Genomic DNA, 18,790 nt, shown 5'->3' with positions numbered 1-18,790 from the left:
GTATGGTGAAAGAATACAACCCTGGCACACACTTTTCCTGACTTTAAACCAATCAGTATCCCCTTGTTCTGGCCGAACAACTGCCTCTCGATCTATGTAAAGGTTCCTCATGAGCACAATTAAGTGTTCTGGAATTCCCATTCTTTGCAACATTATCCATAATTTGTTATGATCCACACAGTTGAATGCCTTTGCATAGTCAATAAAACACAGCAAACATACTTTTGGTATTCTCTGCTTTCAGCCTGAATCCATCTGACATCAGCAATGATATCCCTGGTTCCACGTCCTCTTCTGAAACCAGCCTGAATTTCTGGCAGTTCCCTGTCGATATACTGCTGCAGCCATTTTTTTGAATGATCTTCAGCAAAATTTTGCTTGCATGTGATATTAATGCTATTGTTCTATAATTTCCACATTCGGTTGGATCACCTTTCTTGGGAATAGGCATAAATATGGATCTCTTCCAGTCAGTTGGCCAGGAAGCTGTCTTCCATATTTCTTGGCATAGACGAGTGAGCACCTCCAGCACTGCATCTATTTGTTGAAACATCTCACTTGATATTCCATCAATTCCTGGAGCCTTGTTTTTTGCCAATGCCTTCAGAGCAGCTTGGACTTCTTCCTTCAGTACCATTGGCTCCTGACCATATGCTACCTCTTGAAATGTTTGAGCATCGACTAATTCTTTTTGGTATAATGACTCTGTATATTCCTTCCATCTTCTTTTGATGCTTCCTGCATCATTTAATATTTTCCCCATAGACTCCTTCATTATTGCAACTAGAGGCTTGAATTTTTTCTTCAGTTCTTTCAGCTTGAGAAACGCCGAGCATGTTCTTCCCTTTTGGTTTTCCAATTCGAGCTCTTTGCACAGGTCATTATAATACGTTACTTTGTCTTCTCGAGCTGCCCTTTGATATCTTCTGTTCAGTTCTTTTACTTCATCAATTCTTCCTCTTGCTTTAGCTGCTTGATATTTGAGAGCAAGTTTCAGAGTCTCCTCTGACATCTATCTTGGTCTTTTCTTTCTTTCCTCTCTTTTAAATGTCCTCTTGCTTTCTTCGTGTATGATGTCCTTGATGTCATTCCACAATTCGTCCAGTCTTTGGTCACCAGTGTTCAATGCATCAAATCTATTCTTCAGATGGCCTGTAAATTCAGGTGGGATATACTCAAGGTCATATTTTGGCTCTCATGGTCTTGCTCTGATTTTCTTCAGTCTCAGCTTGAACTTGCATATGAGCAATTGATGGTCTATTCCACAGTCGGGCCCTGGCCTTGTTCTGACTGATGATATTGAGCTTTTCCATCGTCTCTTTCCACAGATGTAGTCAATTTGATTTCTGTGTGTTCCATCTGGTGAGGTCCATGTGTATAGTTGCCGCTTATGTTGGTAAAAGAAGGTATTTGCAATGAAGAAGTCATTGGTCTTGCAAAATTCTATCATTCGGTCTCCAGCACTGTTTCTATCACCTAGACCAATTTTCCAACTACTGATCCTTCTTCTTTGTTTCCAACTTTTCCATTAAAATCACCAGTAATTATCAATGCATCTTCATTGCATGTTCGATCAATTTCAGACTGCAGCAGCTCATAAAAATCTTCCATTTCTTCATCTTTGGCCCTAGTGGTTGGTGTGTATGTTTGAATAATAGTCATATTAACTGGTCATCCTTGTAGGTGTATGGATATTATCCTATCACTGACAGCATTGTACTTCAGGATAGATCTTGAAATGTCTTTTTGACAATGAGTGCAACACCATTCCTCTTCAAGCTGTCATTCCCAGCATAGTAGACTATATGATTATCCAATTCAAAATGGCCAATACCAGTCCATTTCAGTTTACTAATGCCTAGGATATCAATGTTTATGTGTTCCATTTCATTTTTGATGATTTCTAATTTTCCTAGATTCATACTTAGTACATTCCCAGTTCCAATTATTAATGGATGTTTGCCAGTGTTTCTTCTCATTTTGAGTCATGCCACATCAGCAAATGGAGGTCCCGAAAGCTTTACTCCTTCCCCTTCATTAAGGTCGACTCAACTTTGAGGAGACAGCTCTTCCCCAGTCACCTTTTGAGTGCCTTCCAAACTTGAGGCTCATCTTCCAGCACTGTATCAGACAATGTTCCGCTGCTATTCATAAGGTTTTCACTGGCTAATACTTTTCAGAAGGAGACTGTTGGGTCCTTCTTCCTAGTCTGTCTTAGTCTGGAAGCTCAGCTGAAACCTGCCCTCCATGGGTGACCCTGCCGGTATCTGAATACCGGTGGCATAGCTCCCAGAATCACAGCAACATGCAAGCCCCCACAGTACGATAAACTGACAGAAAAAGAGATCTTAGCAATTAAAGAGGGAGAAAAATACGGTATTTTTTAAAATGAACCTCAGTTTACCTTAATCCTTCCTCAGTTAAACTCATAGTAGACTTGTGAACAGAAACCTTAAAACCTCCAAAAACAATGGAATACTTCCTTTACAGTGCTTAGAAAAAACAACCTAGAATTCTACTCCTAACTAACCACAGAGTAAAAATGGGATAAGGATTTTTACAAATAGAAAGTTTGCCACCTAATAGATCCACTCTAAGAGAGTACTAAAGTATGAGCTTAATGAAGAAAGAAATGAAAAATAGAAGGAAGGAATGCGCTGCAAGAAGCAAAGGTAATTTGAGTACAAATAAAATGTTTCATGCTGGATACTCTTTGAAATAGAAAAGACCAAATCTCCCAAAAGAAGCCCTGGTGGCACAATGATTAAAGGTAGAAGTTCAAGTCCATCTAGGGGTACCTCAGAAGGAAGGCCTGGTGACCTACTTTAGAAAAACCAGCCATCGAAAACCCTGTGAAATGCAATTCTACTCTGAAACATTTGAGGTCACCATGAGTTGGAACTACCTCAACGGCAAATGTTTTTTGTTTTTTTTTAATCCCATAAGCTGAGAGAACCTGAGAGCTCTTCAAGTCTTTATGTCTTTTTAATGTTTTTCCAGGATATCAAGTCTGTACCTCTTCCTATCATAGCTGATGAACAGTTCATCAAGTTATCCATGTTTTTAAAAATATTATAATTTATGAATGAAAAGAGGTAGAACATTCCTAGCCAAAGTTTGGGGGTACCTCAAGGAAGAGAAAGATCTTGTCTGCAAGATGTGCACTGAGACAGGCAACTACAAACTTACACATTTCAAGGCTGCTATGTGAGTGGCCGCAGCCCTCGTGAGACTAGCTTTCCTACATAAACTCTCTGTCTCATAAGGAGTAACCCATAGTATGATTTCCAGGATATACTCTTAATTAAGGAAAGCATCAAACGGAAGAAGGGTTTAAAAGAAAATTATTTTTCACCATATTCTCTTTTGTCCTTTTAAATTTATACCCTGTGCATATATTTTTAAAACGATTGAAATATTCAATTAATTTTAGAATGAAACCAAACAAAAACCTAAAAATACTTCAGTGTTATTTTATTTTGTTTGCTTAGAATTAAAAAAAAGGGGGGGGGTGGGATATGGATTCTAGAAAGTCAAGTGTACAATACAAGTTATTATACAAAGGTAATAGATCCGCTCAATAATTATCAATTTAAAACAAAAGTGAAGATCTTCTCCATATTCCCCAAATAATTCCACTTGGCCTTTGTCTTAGAGACCTGCTCTCTAACAGCTTGAAAGATTTTTCCTCCCTCAGATTCACTCCATGATATGTCCTCATTTCCAGTGTTAATTAGGTAGGCCTTACAAAAAAAGCCTGAAAAATGTCCCCATCACAGTTGTTATCTATCATATATGACCGATGCATGGAAAGAGTGGGGAAGATGTTTTCCAATTAACCTGAAGGACTTGGAAGAATGACACTGAGATTTAACACTGAGAACCTGTAACTACATTTTGAATGGTACAAAGACTTAAAAACCAAGACTTAAAAAAAAAAAAAGACTTAGAGTCCCATAAAACATTAATTTTTAAAGATTTGCATGAAAACTAAAATAGAAGAGTTTTTAAGTAAATACAAGATACGCAAATTGCTACATAAAATATTTTATACCATTAAAATATAGTAAAAACTGTACTTAAAGCTAGTTTATAAATGAACCAGTAAAAGAAGAATCATTTATTTTTCTTAACCCTACTTTCATAACATCACAGGGTATCTCCAGTTAACTCAAGGGACAAGCAAAACCTCAAATAGTTCTATATTTAAAATTTTATTACAATTTATTTTAAAAATTATAACAAAATCATATCAGGTATCATTTCTTGACTACTTACCATGTCTCAGACATGGTGCTGAGTACTTTACTTACATTACTTTATTTAATTCCCACGACAAACCCAAGAGGTAGACATTATCATTGTTATTTTATACATGTGGGTACTGGAGCATAGAAAAATGAAGTAACATGAAAAAGGTCACACAGCTGGTCAGCAAGGGAGCTAGAACTCAAGCCAATGTCTCTCTCACTTTAAATTTTGTATTTTTAACCCTTATGTTAAATGCTTCAAGGAGGACCAAAGCTTGGCATATCATTAAGCAATTAATGGTAATTTGAAAAAGGCTAAGTGACGCCTACATAAAGAGAAGATAAGGAGTACTGGTGCACAGTGGTTAAGAGTGTGGCTACTAACAAAAAGGTCAACAGTTCAAATCCACCAACCACTCCTTGGAAACCCTATGCAACATTTCTACTCTGTCCTATAGAGTCGCTATGAGTCAGAATTGACTCGATGGCAACTGGCTTGGTTTTTATGTTTTAAGTACCCAAGTTAATTCATATAAAAACTATGGTCAAAAAGACTTTTTTTTGTTTGTTTGTTTCCTTCTTTGATTTAAATTTTGTAACAGGAAAAAAGTATCACTGGGATCTAAACCACTAGTTCCCCAAAGTAAATACGCATTCATTCATCTAATGTAATCCGATCACTTTTATGATTAGAGATTAAGTTTCAAAATCAAATGTAGTCTCAGCAAGTTGAGTAGAGGTCCCATTTTAGACAGACTCATAGAGTCCCCCATTCCACATGTGGGTATGTGCCCATGGTACAAAAGCCACCAAATGATCTGTCTGCCTTTCCCTTGAAAAATTCAGATCCGGAAAGTGACTTTTAATACATAATGAAGGACCAAAGCTTCTTTTATCTCGTTTTCTTTATTACAATAAAGATTATTTGATGATTCTTGAATCAAAATTTATATACGTTAAGTTTATATATGTTCAGCTAGCACAGAATAAGTTAGAAATAATACTAAAAAAAAAGTTCATCCTCGTGGCAAAGGTATCTAGTTTTTCTTTTTTTTAAACTACATTTATCAGGTTATCTCAAATTTTTTACTCAAATTCTCCTCTTTTCCCACGATGAGGTATGTACAATTTGAGAATAGAATTCCACTGTGAATCATTTTGGTAAGAAAATGTGTGCTGTGGCAGAGATGCTTTGAGAACTTTCTCTTGATTCTGAATCTCTTTCAGTCTTTCTATGAAAATAATATGAAATGATGTAAGCTCATGGAGAATATGCTAAAAAAAAAAAGCTATGTGATCATGAAATTAAATAAATATATTATTTTTATAATAAAAAATGTGCTAATTCAACCATATCAGTAAACAATATGGTTTGACACTGATAATAAAATCTAACTGTACATACTGTTGGAGCCCTGGTGGCCAAGTGGTTAAGAGCTCAGTTTCTAACCAAACGGTCAGCAATTCAAACCCACCAGCTGCTCCATGAAAACCCTATGGGGCAGCTCTACTCTGTTCTACAGGGTTGCTATGAGTCAGAATCAACTCAATGGCAATGGGCTTGGTTTTTTTTTTTTTTTTTTTTAAATACTGTAAAAGGAGCCCTGGTGATGCAGTGGTTAAGAGCTTGCTGCTAACCAAAAGGTTGGTAGTTCCTTGGAAACTCTATGGGGCAATTCTACTCTGTCCTATAAAAAAAAATAGGGTCGCTGTAATTTGAAATCAACTCGATGGCAACAGATTTTTGTTATAACAGGAGCCCTGGTGGTGCAGTGGTTAAGCGCTCAGTTACTAACTGAAATGTCGGTGGTTTGAACCCACCGGCCACTCTGTGGGAGAAAGATGTGGCTGTTTGTTTCCTTAAAGATTACAGCCTGGGAAACCCTATGGGGCATTTCTACTCTGACCTATAGGGTCACTATGAGCTGGAATCGACACGATGGCAGGGGTTTGGTTTTGGTTTGGTTTATCTATAACAAGAATGATGTAAGTATTTTTTAAAGCAATCAACCTCAGTCTATTTGAAACTTTCTTGGAAGTACAGCAACACCTACCTGTGCCTGGGGTCTCATTTTACCACTCTGAAACTATGAATATTATAAAGCTACAAAAGTACTTAGGAATGCAATTGAAATTTGTATTTACTTAACCACTTACTAAAAATTATTGAAATCTTGTGTTTTGATCTATGGCAAAGAAATGCCTTACTTTACACACAGGGAAAAAAAAGAGAAAAAAAAGATGCCACTTATTACCAAAATGTCTGATCTCCTCTTTTGATATTGCAACTTTTTTTTTTTTTTTTAGTTTTCCCACTTGAAACCAAATTTTTCTGCTATAAGCATTTTAATTTGATTTAGGTCAGCAATTGCTTATAGGAGACTGTCAAATATTTTAGAATTATACTTTAAATCATGACTGAAAGATTTATTTTTAGCATAATAAGACAGCTTTGCATATTAACTTGATCATCAGACACATGTTTGCTGAGTTTTAGCAATTGTGTAATAAATACAGCATGGCAGTGATAGAGCTGTTAAACCTCAGCACATAAAATTCTAATACATTTTACTGAGTTATCCAAAAAAAATAATATCCCTGCTAAATCCAAGTAAACATCTGATGGAATATTGTTGTTAGGTGCCATCAAGTCACTTCCGACCCATAGTGACCCCGTGTAATACACAAGGAAACACTGCCCGGTCCTGCACAATTCTCACAGTTGTTGCTGTGTTTGAGTCCATTGTTGCAGTCACTGTGTCAACTCATCTCCTTGATGGTCTTCTTCTTATTCTTCACTGACCTTGTACTTTACCAAGCATGATGCCCTTTTCCAGGGACATGTCCAAAGTACATGAGAGGAAGTCTCATCATCCTTGATTCTAAGGAGCATTCTGGCTGTACTTGTTCCAAGATAGATTTGTTCATTCTTCTGGCAGGCAGTCCATGGTATATTCAATAATCTTCACCACCACCACCATAATTTGAAGGCATCAATTCTTCTTCAGTCTTCTTTATTCATTGTCCAGCTTTCACATGCATATGAGGTATTTGAAAATACCACGGCTTAGGTTAGGCACACCTTAGTCCTTAAAGTGACATCTTTTTTTTTTAACACTTTGAAGAGGTCTTTTGCAGCAGATTTGCTGAATGCAATAGTGATTTGATTTCTTGACTGCTGCTTCCATGGGTGTTGATTGTGGGGAGTAAAATGAAATCCTTGAAAATTTTGATATTGTCTCCATTTATTATGATGTTGCTTATTGGTCCAATTGTGAGGATTTTTGTTATCTTTATGTTGAAGTATAATTCATACTGAAAGCTGTAGTCTCTGATCTTCACCAGTAAGTCCTTCAAGTCCTCCTTGTTTTCAGCAAGCAGGGCTGTGTCATCTGCATACTGCAGGTTCTTAATGAGTCTTCATCCAATCCTGATGCCCCATTCTTCTTCATATAGTCCATCTTTTCAGATTATGTACTCAGCATACACACCAAATAGGTATGGTGAAAGGATACAACCCTGATGCATACCTTTCCTGATTTTAAACCACGCAATATCTCCTTTTTCTGTTTAAAAGACTGTCTCTTGGTCTACGTAAGGCACCGCATGAGCACAATTAAGTGTTCTGAAATTCCCATTCTCTGCAATGTTATTCATAATTTGTTATGATCCACACAATCAAATATCTTTGCACACTCAATAAAACACAAGTAAACATCTTCCTCGTATTCGCTCTCACTCAAGATCCATCTGACAACAGCAATAATATTCCTTGTTCCACATCCTCTTATGCATCTGGCTTGAATTTCTAGCAGTTCCCTATCGATGTAGTGCTGCAACCATTTTTGAAATATCTTCAGCAAAATTTTATTTGCATGTGATATTAATGATGTTGTTTGATAATTTTCGCATTCTATTGGATCACCTTTCTTTGGACTGGACACAAATATGGATCTCTTTTAGTCGGTTGGCCAGGTAGCTGTCTTCCAAGTTTCTTGGCATAGACACGTGAGCACTTCCAGGATTGCATCCGTTTGTTGAAACATCTCACCTGGTATTTCATCAATTCCTGAAGCCTTGTTTTTTGCCAATGCCTTCAATGCAACTTGGACTTCTTCCTTCAATACCATCGGTTCTTGATCATATGCTGTCTCCTGAAATGGCTGAACATCGACCAATTCTTTTTGGTACAGTAACTCTGTGTATTGCTACCATCTTCTTTTGATACTTCCTGCCTCATTCAATATTTTCCATAGAATCATTAAATATTGCAAGCCAAGGCTTGAATTTTTCTTTCAGGTCTTTCAGTTTGAGAAATGCTGAGTGTGTCCACCACAGGTAACCCTGCTAGTATTTGAAATTCCGGTGGCATAGCTTCTAGCATCAAGCAACACTCAAGCCACCACAGTATGACAAACTGACAGATAAAGTCGTGGGATGGAATATTAGGATGCTTAGTTAAAAACAGAGATAGACTGCACTTGTGGGTGATTTTATACAATGGCTAATGAAGAAGGCCATAAAAAATTAATTTTACTTGGAAAAAGGCATACACATAGCCCTACTACAAAGCTGGTAAATGGTTTTAGTCCTTCCTACTGACAGAAGGGAAACCCTGGTGGCGTAGTGGTTAAGTGCTATGGCTGCTAACCAAAAGGTTGGCAGTTAAAATCTCCAGGAGCTCCTTGGAAACTCTATGGGGCAGTTCTACTCTGTCCTATCGGGTCACTATGAGTTGGAATCGACTTGACGGCAGTGGGTGTTTTTTTTGGGCACTAATAGAAGGGTGTAGGTACACATACAAGGAACCCTGGTGGTGAAGTGGTTAAGAGCTCGGCTTTTAACCAAAAGGTTGGCAGTTCGAACATAACTAGTGATCCTTGAGAGAAAGGCCTGGTGATCTGCTCCTGTAAAGATTATTGTTGTTAGGTTCCACTGAGTTGGTTCCGACTCATAGCAACCCTACGTACCACAGAAAGAAACACTGCCTGGTCCTGTGCCATGATCACAATTATTGTTATGCCTGAGCCCACTGTTGCATGCACTGTGTCAATCTATCTCATTGAGGGTCTTCCTCTCTTTTGCTGACCCTCCACCAAGCATGATGTCCTTCTCCAGGGACTAATCATTCCCGACAACATGTCCAAAGTATGTAAGATGAAGTCCTGCCATCCTTGCTCCTAAGGAGCATTCTGGTTGTACTTCTTCCAAGACAGATTTGTTCCTCCTTTCGGCAGGCTATGGTATATTCAATGTTCTTTCCCAACAGCACAATTCAAAGGCATCAATTCTTCTTCGGTCTTCCTTACTCATTGTCCAGCTTTTGTATCCATATGATGTGACTGAAAATACCATGGCTTGTGTCAGGCGCACCTTAATCTTCAACGTGACATCTTTGCTCTTCAACACTTTAAAGAGGTCTTTTGCAGGAGATTTTCCTAGTGTAATGCGTCTTTTGATTTCCTGACTGCTGCTTCCATGGCTGTTGATTGTGGATCCAAGTAAAATGAAATGCTTGACAACTTCAATCTTCTTCCCGTTTATCACGATGTTGCTTACTGGTTCAGTTGTGAGGACTTTGATTTTCCTTATGTTGAGGTGTAATCCATACTGAAGGCTATGGTCTTCGATCTACATCAGTAAGTGCTTCAAGTCCTCTTCACTTTCAGCAAGCAAGGTTGTGTCATCTGCATATCGCAGGGTGTTAATAAGTCTTCCTCCAATCCTGATGCCCTGTTCTTCTTCATATAGTCCAGCTTCTCAGATTATCTGCTCAGCATACAGATTGAATAGGAATCGTGAAAGGATACAATCCTGATGCACTTTAAACCTTGCAATACCTCCTTGTTTCTGTCCAAACAACTGCCTCTTGATCTATGTACAGGTTCCTCATGAACATAATCATGTGTTCTGGAATTTCCATTCTTCTCAATGTTATCCGTAATTTCTTATGATCCACACAGTTGAATGCCTTTGCATAGTCAATAAAACACAGGTAAACATCCTTCTGGTATTCTCTGCTTTCGGCCAAGATTCATCTGACATCAGCAATGTTATCTCTGGTTCCACGTCCTCTTCTGAATCTGGCCTGAATTTCTGGCAGTTCCCTGTCAATATACTGCTGTAGCCACTTCTGAATGATCTTTAGCAAAATTTTGCTTGCACGTGATATTAATGATACTGTCCGATAATTTCCACATTCAATTGGATCACCCTTCTTGGGAACAGGCACAAATATGGATCTTTTCCAGTCAGTTGGCCAGGTAGCTGTCTTTCAAATTTCTTGGCACAGACGAGTGAGCACTTCCAGCACTGCATCCATTTGTTGAAACATCTCAACTGGTATTCCATCAATTCCTGGAGTCTTATTTTTCACCAATGCCTTCAGTGCAGCTTGGACTTCTTCCTTCAGTACCATCGGTTCCTGATCAGATGCTACCTCTTGAAATAGTTGAACGCTGACCAATTCTTTTTGGTACAATGACTCTGTGTATTCCTTCCATCTTCTTTTGATGCTTCTTGCATCGTTTAATATTTTCCCCATAGAATCCTTCACTATTGCAACTCTAGGCTTGAATTCTTTCTTCAGTTCTTTGCTTGAGAAACGCTGAGCATGTTCTTCCCTTTTGGTTTTCCATCTCCAGCTCTTTGAACATGTCATTATAATACTCTGTCTTCTCAAGCTGCCCTTTGAAACCTTCTGTTCAGTTCTTTTATTTCATCATTTCTTCCTTTTTCTTTAGCTGCTGGACCTTCAAGAGCAAGTTTCAGAGTCTCTTCTGATATCCATTTAGGTCTTTTCTTTCTTTCCTGTCTTTTTAATGACCTCTTGCTTTCTTCATGTATGATGTCCTTCATGTCATTCAACAACTCATCTGGTCTTCAGTCATTAGTGTTCAATTCATCAAATCTATTCTTGAGATGGTCTCTAAATTTAGGTGGGGTATGCTCAAGGTTGTACTTTCACTCTCATGGACTTCTAATTTTCTCCAGTTTCAACTTGAACTTGCATATGAGCATCTCATAGTTTGCTCCACAGTCGGCCCCTGGCCTTACTCTGACTGATGATATTGAGCTTTTCAATTGTCTCTTCCCACAGATGTAGTTGATTTGATTCCTGTGTATTCCATCTGGCGAGGTCCATGCGTATAGTTGCCATTTATGTTAGTGAAAAAAGGTATTTTCAATGAACAAGTCATTGGTCTTGCAAAATTCTATCATTCGATCTCTGGCATCATTTCTATCACCAAGGCCATATTTTCCAAATACCCATCCTTTTTCTTTGTTTCCAATTTTTGCATTCCAATCACCAGTAATTATCAATGCATCCTGATTGCATGTTCAATCAATTTCAGACCACAGAATCTGGTAAAAATCTTCGATTTCTTCATCTTTGGGCTTAGTGATTGGTGTGTAAATTTGAATAATAGTAGTATTAACTGGTCTTCCTTGTAGGCGTATGGATATTATCCTATCACTGACAGTGTTGTACTTCAGGGTAGACCTTCAAATGTTCTTTTTGATGATGAATGTGATGCCATTTCTCTTCAAGTTGTCATTCCAGGCATAGTAGACCATATGATTGTCCGAATCAAAATGGCCAATACCAGCCCATTTTAGCTCACTAATGCCTAGGTATCAATGTTTATGCATTCCATTTCATTTTTGATGACATCCAGTTTTCCCAGATTCATACTTTATACCTTCCAGGTTCCAATTATTAATGGATGTTTGCAGCTGCTTCTTCTAATTTTGAGTCATGCCACATCAGCAAATGAAGGTCCTGACAGCTTGACTCCATCCACATCATTAAGGTTGACTCTACTTTGAGGAGGCAGTTCTTCCACAGCTGTTTTCTGAGTACCTAACCTGGGGGGCTCATCTTCCAGCACTATATTAAACAATGTTCCACGGCTATTCATAAGGTTTTCACTGGCTAATTCTTTTCAGTAGACTGCCATGTCCTTCTTCCTAATTTGTCTTAGTCTGTAGGCTCAGCTGAAACCTGTCCTCCATGGGTGACCCTTCTGGTACCCAAATACCAGTGGCATAGCTTCCAGCATCACAGCAACACACAAGCCCCCACAGTACAACAAACTGACAGACACATGGGGGCCTGTAAAGATTACAGCCAAGGAAATCCTATGGTCAGTTCTACTTTGTCATATGGAGTCACTATGAGTCTAAATCAACTGGATGGCATCTATCAACAACAAGCAGGGCTTGTGACTTGCTAGTCCTGGTTTGAAGTCCTGCTGAGAATTTGCATTTCCACCCCAGGTATACTGAATCAGAATTTACATTTTAACAAGACCCCCAGGTGATTCTTATGTATGATAAATTTTGAGAACCACTGTTGTACTAATGGTTCTCAGAACTGGTCCCTAGCCGGCAGCACTAACATAGCCTGGGAACTTGTTAGAAATTCAAAATCTCAGCAGTGGTTCTAACCTGAACTCACTGGTTCCAAGCCCTGACAATAAGATACACAAACACATGTAGGAATAGCCTAAAGAAAAATGTGGGGGATAGTGTGGGAGAGATCTCGGCTAAAGTAACAAGGATTGGTAAATGCCATGCAGGTTAAGACTGTCTTTTAAATCACTAATAAATCCTTTTACTTCATCCTCAGGGATTCCATTGCAAGGGCTCAACAGATAGGCACTGCAGCCAGGAATTATATCCTTTCTATCAGGAGGTACCAGCCCCTGGAGAAGGACATGTTTGCTAAAGTAAAGGGCCAGGAAAAAGAGGATGGACTGACACAGTGGCTGCAACAATGGGCTCAAGCACCCTGTCAAAGGCAGAAAATTTTCAAGATCTGGAAAAACAAGTCAGTCCTATCAAGTTCCAGCTTTCATAGGTTTCAGTGTACTTAGGAAAGCTTGACAATCCTGATTCTTCCCTTACCTTGGTAGGAAAAAACTGCCACAGTCTTCACTGTTAAGAAAACAGGATCAGTTAGCAGTTGAGGGTGTTCGCTTAACAAAAGGCAGAAACCTAGTGAGGGACAGTACATGTAAGAACAAATATGAATTGAAACTAAAAGGTTTTAATTCTCCCTGAAGCACTCCCTGGGTGGTGTGTTCAACTACTAGCTGGAAGGTTATTCATTCAAATCCACCCAGAGGCGCCTTGAAAGACAGGCCTGGAGACCTGCTTCCAAAAGGTCACAGCCTTGAATATTCTATGGAGTAGTTCTACTCTGCCACACACGGGGCTGCCATAAGTTGGAATGAACTGGACAGTAATTAACTACAACAACAACAACAACTAACCTAAAGGTTGGTGGTTGGAACCCAACCAACAGCTCCAGCAGAGAGGCCTGGCAGTTTGCTTCCATAAAGATTACAGCCAAGCTCCACTCTGTAACACATGGGGTTACCATGAGTCAGAATCTACTGAGCTGAAATGGGTACGGTCTTCTTTTTTTCCTTATTGAAAATAAGGGAAGAGGATCCCCCTCCTCCTCCGTTCGTTCAGAATTCACTTTAGAGAACTTGTAATTGTAAAATAATTTCTCTCTTTAAAAAGCGTGCAAATTAAAGATGTTTCCTCAAAGACCTGGGAGCCATCCCTTTTGAAATATAATCATCAAGGAAGATCATGTCCCTAACCTCCCAGTTTCCTGGAAGGAGATTAATATAACATCATGTGTCCTGCCATAAAGATACTAGGAAATTAGCAATTTTATCTTCAATGCCTATGAGTTCAAATTCCACTCCGTGGTACCTAACAACAACATCTTGAATTCATGAATATAATGGGTTGTATACACTCCCGATATAAAGGGTCAAATTCCTTTATGTCTTTGCATCATATTCTGGTTTAATGCTTATTCAATTAATAAAAAAAAAAAAAAAAACACTTTTCTTTCTCTTCTATTTTTGTGGAGAGGTTTTCTGGGTTGGGAGTAGATTTTGTTTTTAGTAACTTTTTCCCAACATATGGTAATAAATTCTTAGGCAAAAAGCAAGGCAGAGAGAGAAAGAGCTGTCAGACCTGGAATCAGAAGACCTGAGTTCTAGATTCTGGATCTTGGAACTGTAATGAAACACCTTGTGTGAGTTACTTCTGTGCCTTAATTACCTCATTTGCCACATGAGAGTACAGGACTAGATGACCCTGAGAGGCCTCCTTAAAGTAGCATTCATTTAAAAAAATCAATCAAATATAGACCCTACCACACCGTCTTTTTCCTTACCATTTAAATAATCATTCATTCTCACCTTTATTTATTCAGCAAATATTTATGAAACACCTACTGAGTTGTAGGTCTCATATCTTGATGACACAAAAGTGAACAAGATATACCCTATACCTCCCCAAAAGTTTACTGCCTAGGGGTAGGAATGAGGTGAGGTGGCAGTACCAAGAAGACAAAGCTGAGTAGATAAGCAGGAATCAAGTCTAAAAGGGCTTTATATACCACATTAAGAAATGTGGCTTTTATTCTGAGGGCATTAGGAAATAGTGACTGTTTTTTCATCATGGGGTGATATGATCAGATTTGTTCTGTGATACTAGGTGCACACTGGACTGGAGAGAGACAAACTTAAGCCCTGAATTGCTGTAATACCATCCAGATCGGAAAGAAATAGGCTGGTTGTAAAGTGATGGATCAAAGGACTTGGCAGGTGATTGGATGTGGAAAAGAGCATGAGAGGGATTGACACTCTGACTACTGTCCTAGAATACTTGTTGGGTGAAGCTGCCATCCACTGAAATAAAGAAAAGAAATAAAGCAGATTCTGGTGGGAAAAGAGGAGAAAGAGCGATGGAGGAGAGGAGGCATGAATTATGGAGAAGATGCTAAGTTTGGTTTGGGGACTTTGGATTTTTTTTTTTTTTTTTTACGGAAGCACAGCAGAGACACTGGATATCTAAGTTTGGATCACCCTTCTCAGAATGAAATAAGTTAGTTCTCATTATGAATCATTAAAGATTCTCTCACCAGTGGTTCTTAACTCTTTTTAAGTTATAAAACTCATATGAAAACTTTAAAGGTTACAGATCCTCTCTGCAGAAAAATGTACATATGTATAGATATTCAGAGGATTCGTGAACCCCTAAAGTCCATCACGGAATGGCAGGGTTCCAGGGATTTCAGGTTAATGATGTCTGCTGGAGGCAGAAAGAAGGCAGTGCTTCATAGCAAGTAACTCAGAGTTCTTCACTCTGAGTAGATAAGGCAAATGTACAAAATGGTTTGATTGTTCAGAGTAAAGAGTTCCCGCAATGCCAAACAGCAGATGTGGCAGAAGATTGGCTGATGCATACAGGGTACAAGGCACTGAAAAGTTATGTAACTTATCCAAGATCACATAACAAGCAAGTGGTAGAAGTAGATTTTAAACCCGCATCTGTCTTACTCTAAGCCCTTGGCTGCTACAGATAGCTACTTAGATTAAGTCTGTAATTGTCTTCTGATAGACTGAAAGTTCAAAATAGTTACATACAGAAAGATAAGTGTTCTGTTGGGTTATTTTTAACACCAGTATTAAATTTTACATTGCTAGAATTAATTTTATTCCATTCTAGATTTTAATAATCTCATTATATAATTTTTTCTAGTGGAAGAATGATATTCAGGGTTGAGTATGGCCATTATTCATCTCACATTTTCTTTGACAAACTTTATTTTAAAATTCTGCACCATTATTCCCAAACCAATAAAATACCTGAAAAAGCCAATATTTCAGTATCCAGACTCTGTACCAAAAGCAGCACAAATACAATACTCAGGAAACACGGTCACGACAGGAGCTGACGTACAGAGGTCCACAGCACACCTAGATGTGTGTGGGTGTACCCACGGGGAAGATCACAGCACAGAAACATTGGAGAACCACTGCATGAGAAGTACCAGATTTTGATCTAGTAAATCCTATAACAGTTTATTACCAGAAATCCGTATTTTTAACACGTAACAAGTTAACTGACTGGAGCCCTAGGGGCGCAGTGGTTAAAGAGCTCTGCTGCTAACCAAAAAGTTGGCAGTTGGAATCCACCAGCCACTCTGCAGGAGAAAGATGTGGCAGTCTGCTTCTGTAAAGATTTCTAGCCTTGGAAACCCTATGGGACAGTTCCACTCTGTCCTATAGAGTTGCTATGTGTGGGAATCAATTCCATTGCAGTGGTTTGTTTTGTTTGTTTGTTTGTTTTAACAAGTTAACAAGATCTGTGGGTGACCCACAAGCACAGTGCATTTGGGGAGCTCACATTTCGGAAGTGATCCACATATAAAAGTTAGCCACTATGCACTTTCTACTAGAGATCTTTGAAATCAGTTATTTACTGAAGTTTGAAAAACACCACATACAGGTACTTGTAGAAAGAGGTGATCTAGTGATGCAAGCCCTTTCATGAGGACTTGTCCTGTGCACAGTGGCAGTATTTTATTCAGTAAAACATTCATTTCTCAAATGGACCAGAACATTTTCTGTCTCAAATTCTAATCAGCCAGTGTGCTTATTAAACCAGATGGCTCGGCAAGTGGAATGGAGGTCACGCATGCACTGCATCGACTGCACTGAAATATGTGGAGAGCAACGTGGATGGTAACCGTCAATCACCGGTGGCAGCTAGCCTTCTCTCGGAACCACCACAGTCTCTGAGGTCATGTGGTATGGAAACTCACTTAAGCGACAGCAACAAAAACTACTGTTGACATGATTTAATTAGGAGCTAATACACAATTTTTTTATTCCCAAAGTATGCTTTTAATTAAATAAAGCATTTTACTTTGCATCATAAGCTATATACAAGACTACATATATATTTTACATATTCTTAAAGTTTGTAGAATTAGTGTCCACCAAAGAGAGTGAACTCAGAATGGACTTGGGTGAAGAATAATTAAGGAGGAGAAGACTTTAAACAGTTTCTAAATAAACAACAGTGAATGAAGACTGAATGAGCCAGGTAAGAACTTATTTAAAATTATCAAACATGGACGCAGAAGATAGTGTGTTAGGAACTCTGCTGGCCATAAGCTTGAATTCTGTACTTTAATATAATCATATAGATCCCAGAAAAAATGGGCTCCAAACAAGTAAAATGAATTGTGAAGTCATGAAATACTGGGCAACCTCACACATCTTTCTGAGAAAGTTCAATATGCTTCTAGTTATAATAGCTGCAAAACCTCCTTAAAGTGGCTTTGGGGGATGGCTCAAGGATTACGCATCACTGAAACATCCCACCTCCTCCCTTGCAGCACTTCCTTATTAATAGCTCCATGCTTTGAGAGCCCACTCAAAATTTGAAACATTATTTTCCTCATGGATTACTTCATACATTGGCATAAAAATCCATTTTCTAGACGATGAAATGGTATTCTTACCTGCTTCACAGCTGGGCCCGGTGAAGCCTTGTGGGCAAGCACACACATTAGCTGCAATACAGGCTCCTCCGTTTCTACAGCCATCTTTGCAAAATGCTAAAATAATTCAGATACATAATCTCAGCACCTTAGAAGCAAGTAGTTCAAGATACTCCAAAACCAACTTATCTTTTTTTCTCTCAGAGATATGAACAATGAATTAGGAAAGCTGTTATATTTTCATATTTATATAATGCTTTTTATCCATATAAGAAACATAATTTGTAAAGCAATGCTTTTTTCAATGTTAAATATTTCACCTCTAAATAAAATGCTTAAGTTTTTTTTAACAAATAAACAGTAACTGTATATAACATAAAGTACATTAAAATGCAGATTGCATCTCACCATAACAACGCACTTGAAAATAAAACTAAAAAAAAATGTCAGTCATCCTAGAAGTTTTCTTAAGGAGCAAACTACCATCAAAAGAATGAAACTAGGAAATAGGAAATATCTGAATTCCATGGGGCTGTGACCATTCTACTCATTGGCCAGAACCAAAAACTTGTTGCGTTGCCATTGAATTGATTCCACCTCATAGCAACCCTATAGGACAGAGTAGAACCACCCCATAGGGTTTCCAAACCAAGGAGCAACTGCTGGATTTGAACTACCGACCTTTTGGTTAGCAGCCCAGCTCTTAACCACTGCGCCACCCACTGGCCAAAGTACTAAAATATTAAGGAAACACCTGGTCCTTCAAAATTTTCTAAACTAGTCCTTATCCAATAGCAAAAAAGAATTTGCTATAGCGGTATTCAGGAAAAGCCTTACATTCTACTGCTAAGAATAAGTCAGGACCCAGGATCATGGGCATTGCAAAGGCATGACATAGACTACTGTAGTAGAGTGGGTTTGGGAGTGAGGGGACATGTCTTTCTTGTGAGTAGGAAAAGGGGTCAATGCCTGAGCCCTCTCAAAGGTGATCTATATTACCCTCAAAGAAGGTGAGAAAAATGAGACGGGTGAGACTGACTTCCCTTAAGAATTTCTGCTTCAACTTCAGTTTAGCCTTTGTCTCTGTAAGGCCCAGGGGCTGCTCCCCGAGCCTGACAAGGCCTGTCATAGATGAAACTAGATCAGCTTGGTTCTAGGTACTGAAGCAAAAGCTTTTTCTCCTGTTTTCTGGCATGTGCTTCTTCTAATTAGTTAA

The 18,790-nt window shown here is 38.6% G+C and overlaps 1 protein-coding gene across 1 annotated transcript in view; it reads right to left on the bottom strand.

The window, feature by feature from the left end:
- NELL2 (neural EGFL like 2) overlaps positions 1–18,790 on the bottom strand; it is a 392,904-nt gene that overhangs the window by 108,965 nt on the left and 265,149 nt on the right. The window contains exon 15 of the mRNA XM_010595995.3: positions 17,596–17,691. Coding sequence (XP_010594297.2) covers positions 17,596–17,691 — 96 coding nt within the window. The remainder of the gene's footprint in view (positions 1–17,595; positions 17,692–18,790) is intronic.

The sequence above is a fragment of the Loxodonta africana genome, chromosome 4 (genome assembly GCF_030014295.1).
Source record: "Loxodonta africana isolate mLoxAfr1 chromosome 4, mLoxAfr1.hap2, whole genome shotgun sequence".
In the NCBI taxonomy this organism is placed as follows: Eukaryota; Metazoa; Chordata; class Mammalia; order Proboscidea; family Elephantidae; genus Loxodonta; species Loxodonta africana.
The sequence above is the reverse complement of the archived record's forward strand: the minus strand, read 5'-3'. Positions and strand labels throughout refer to the sequence as shown.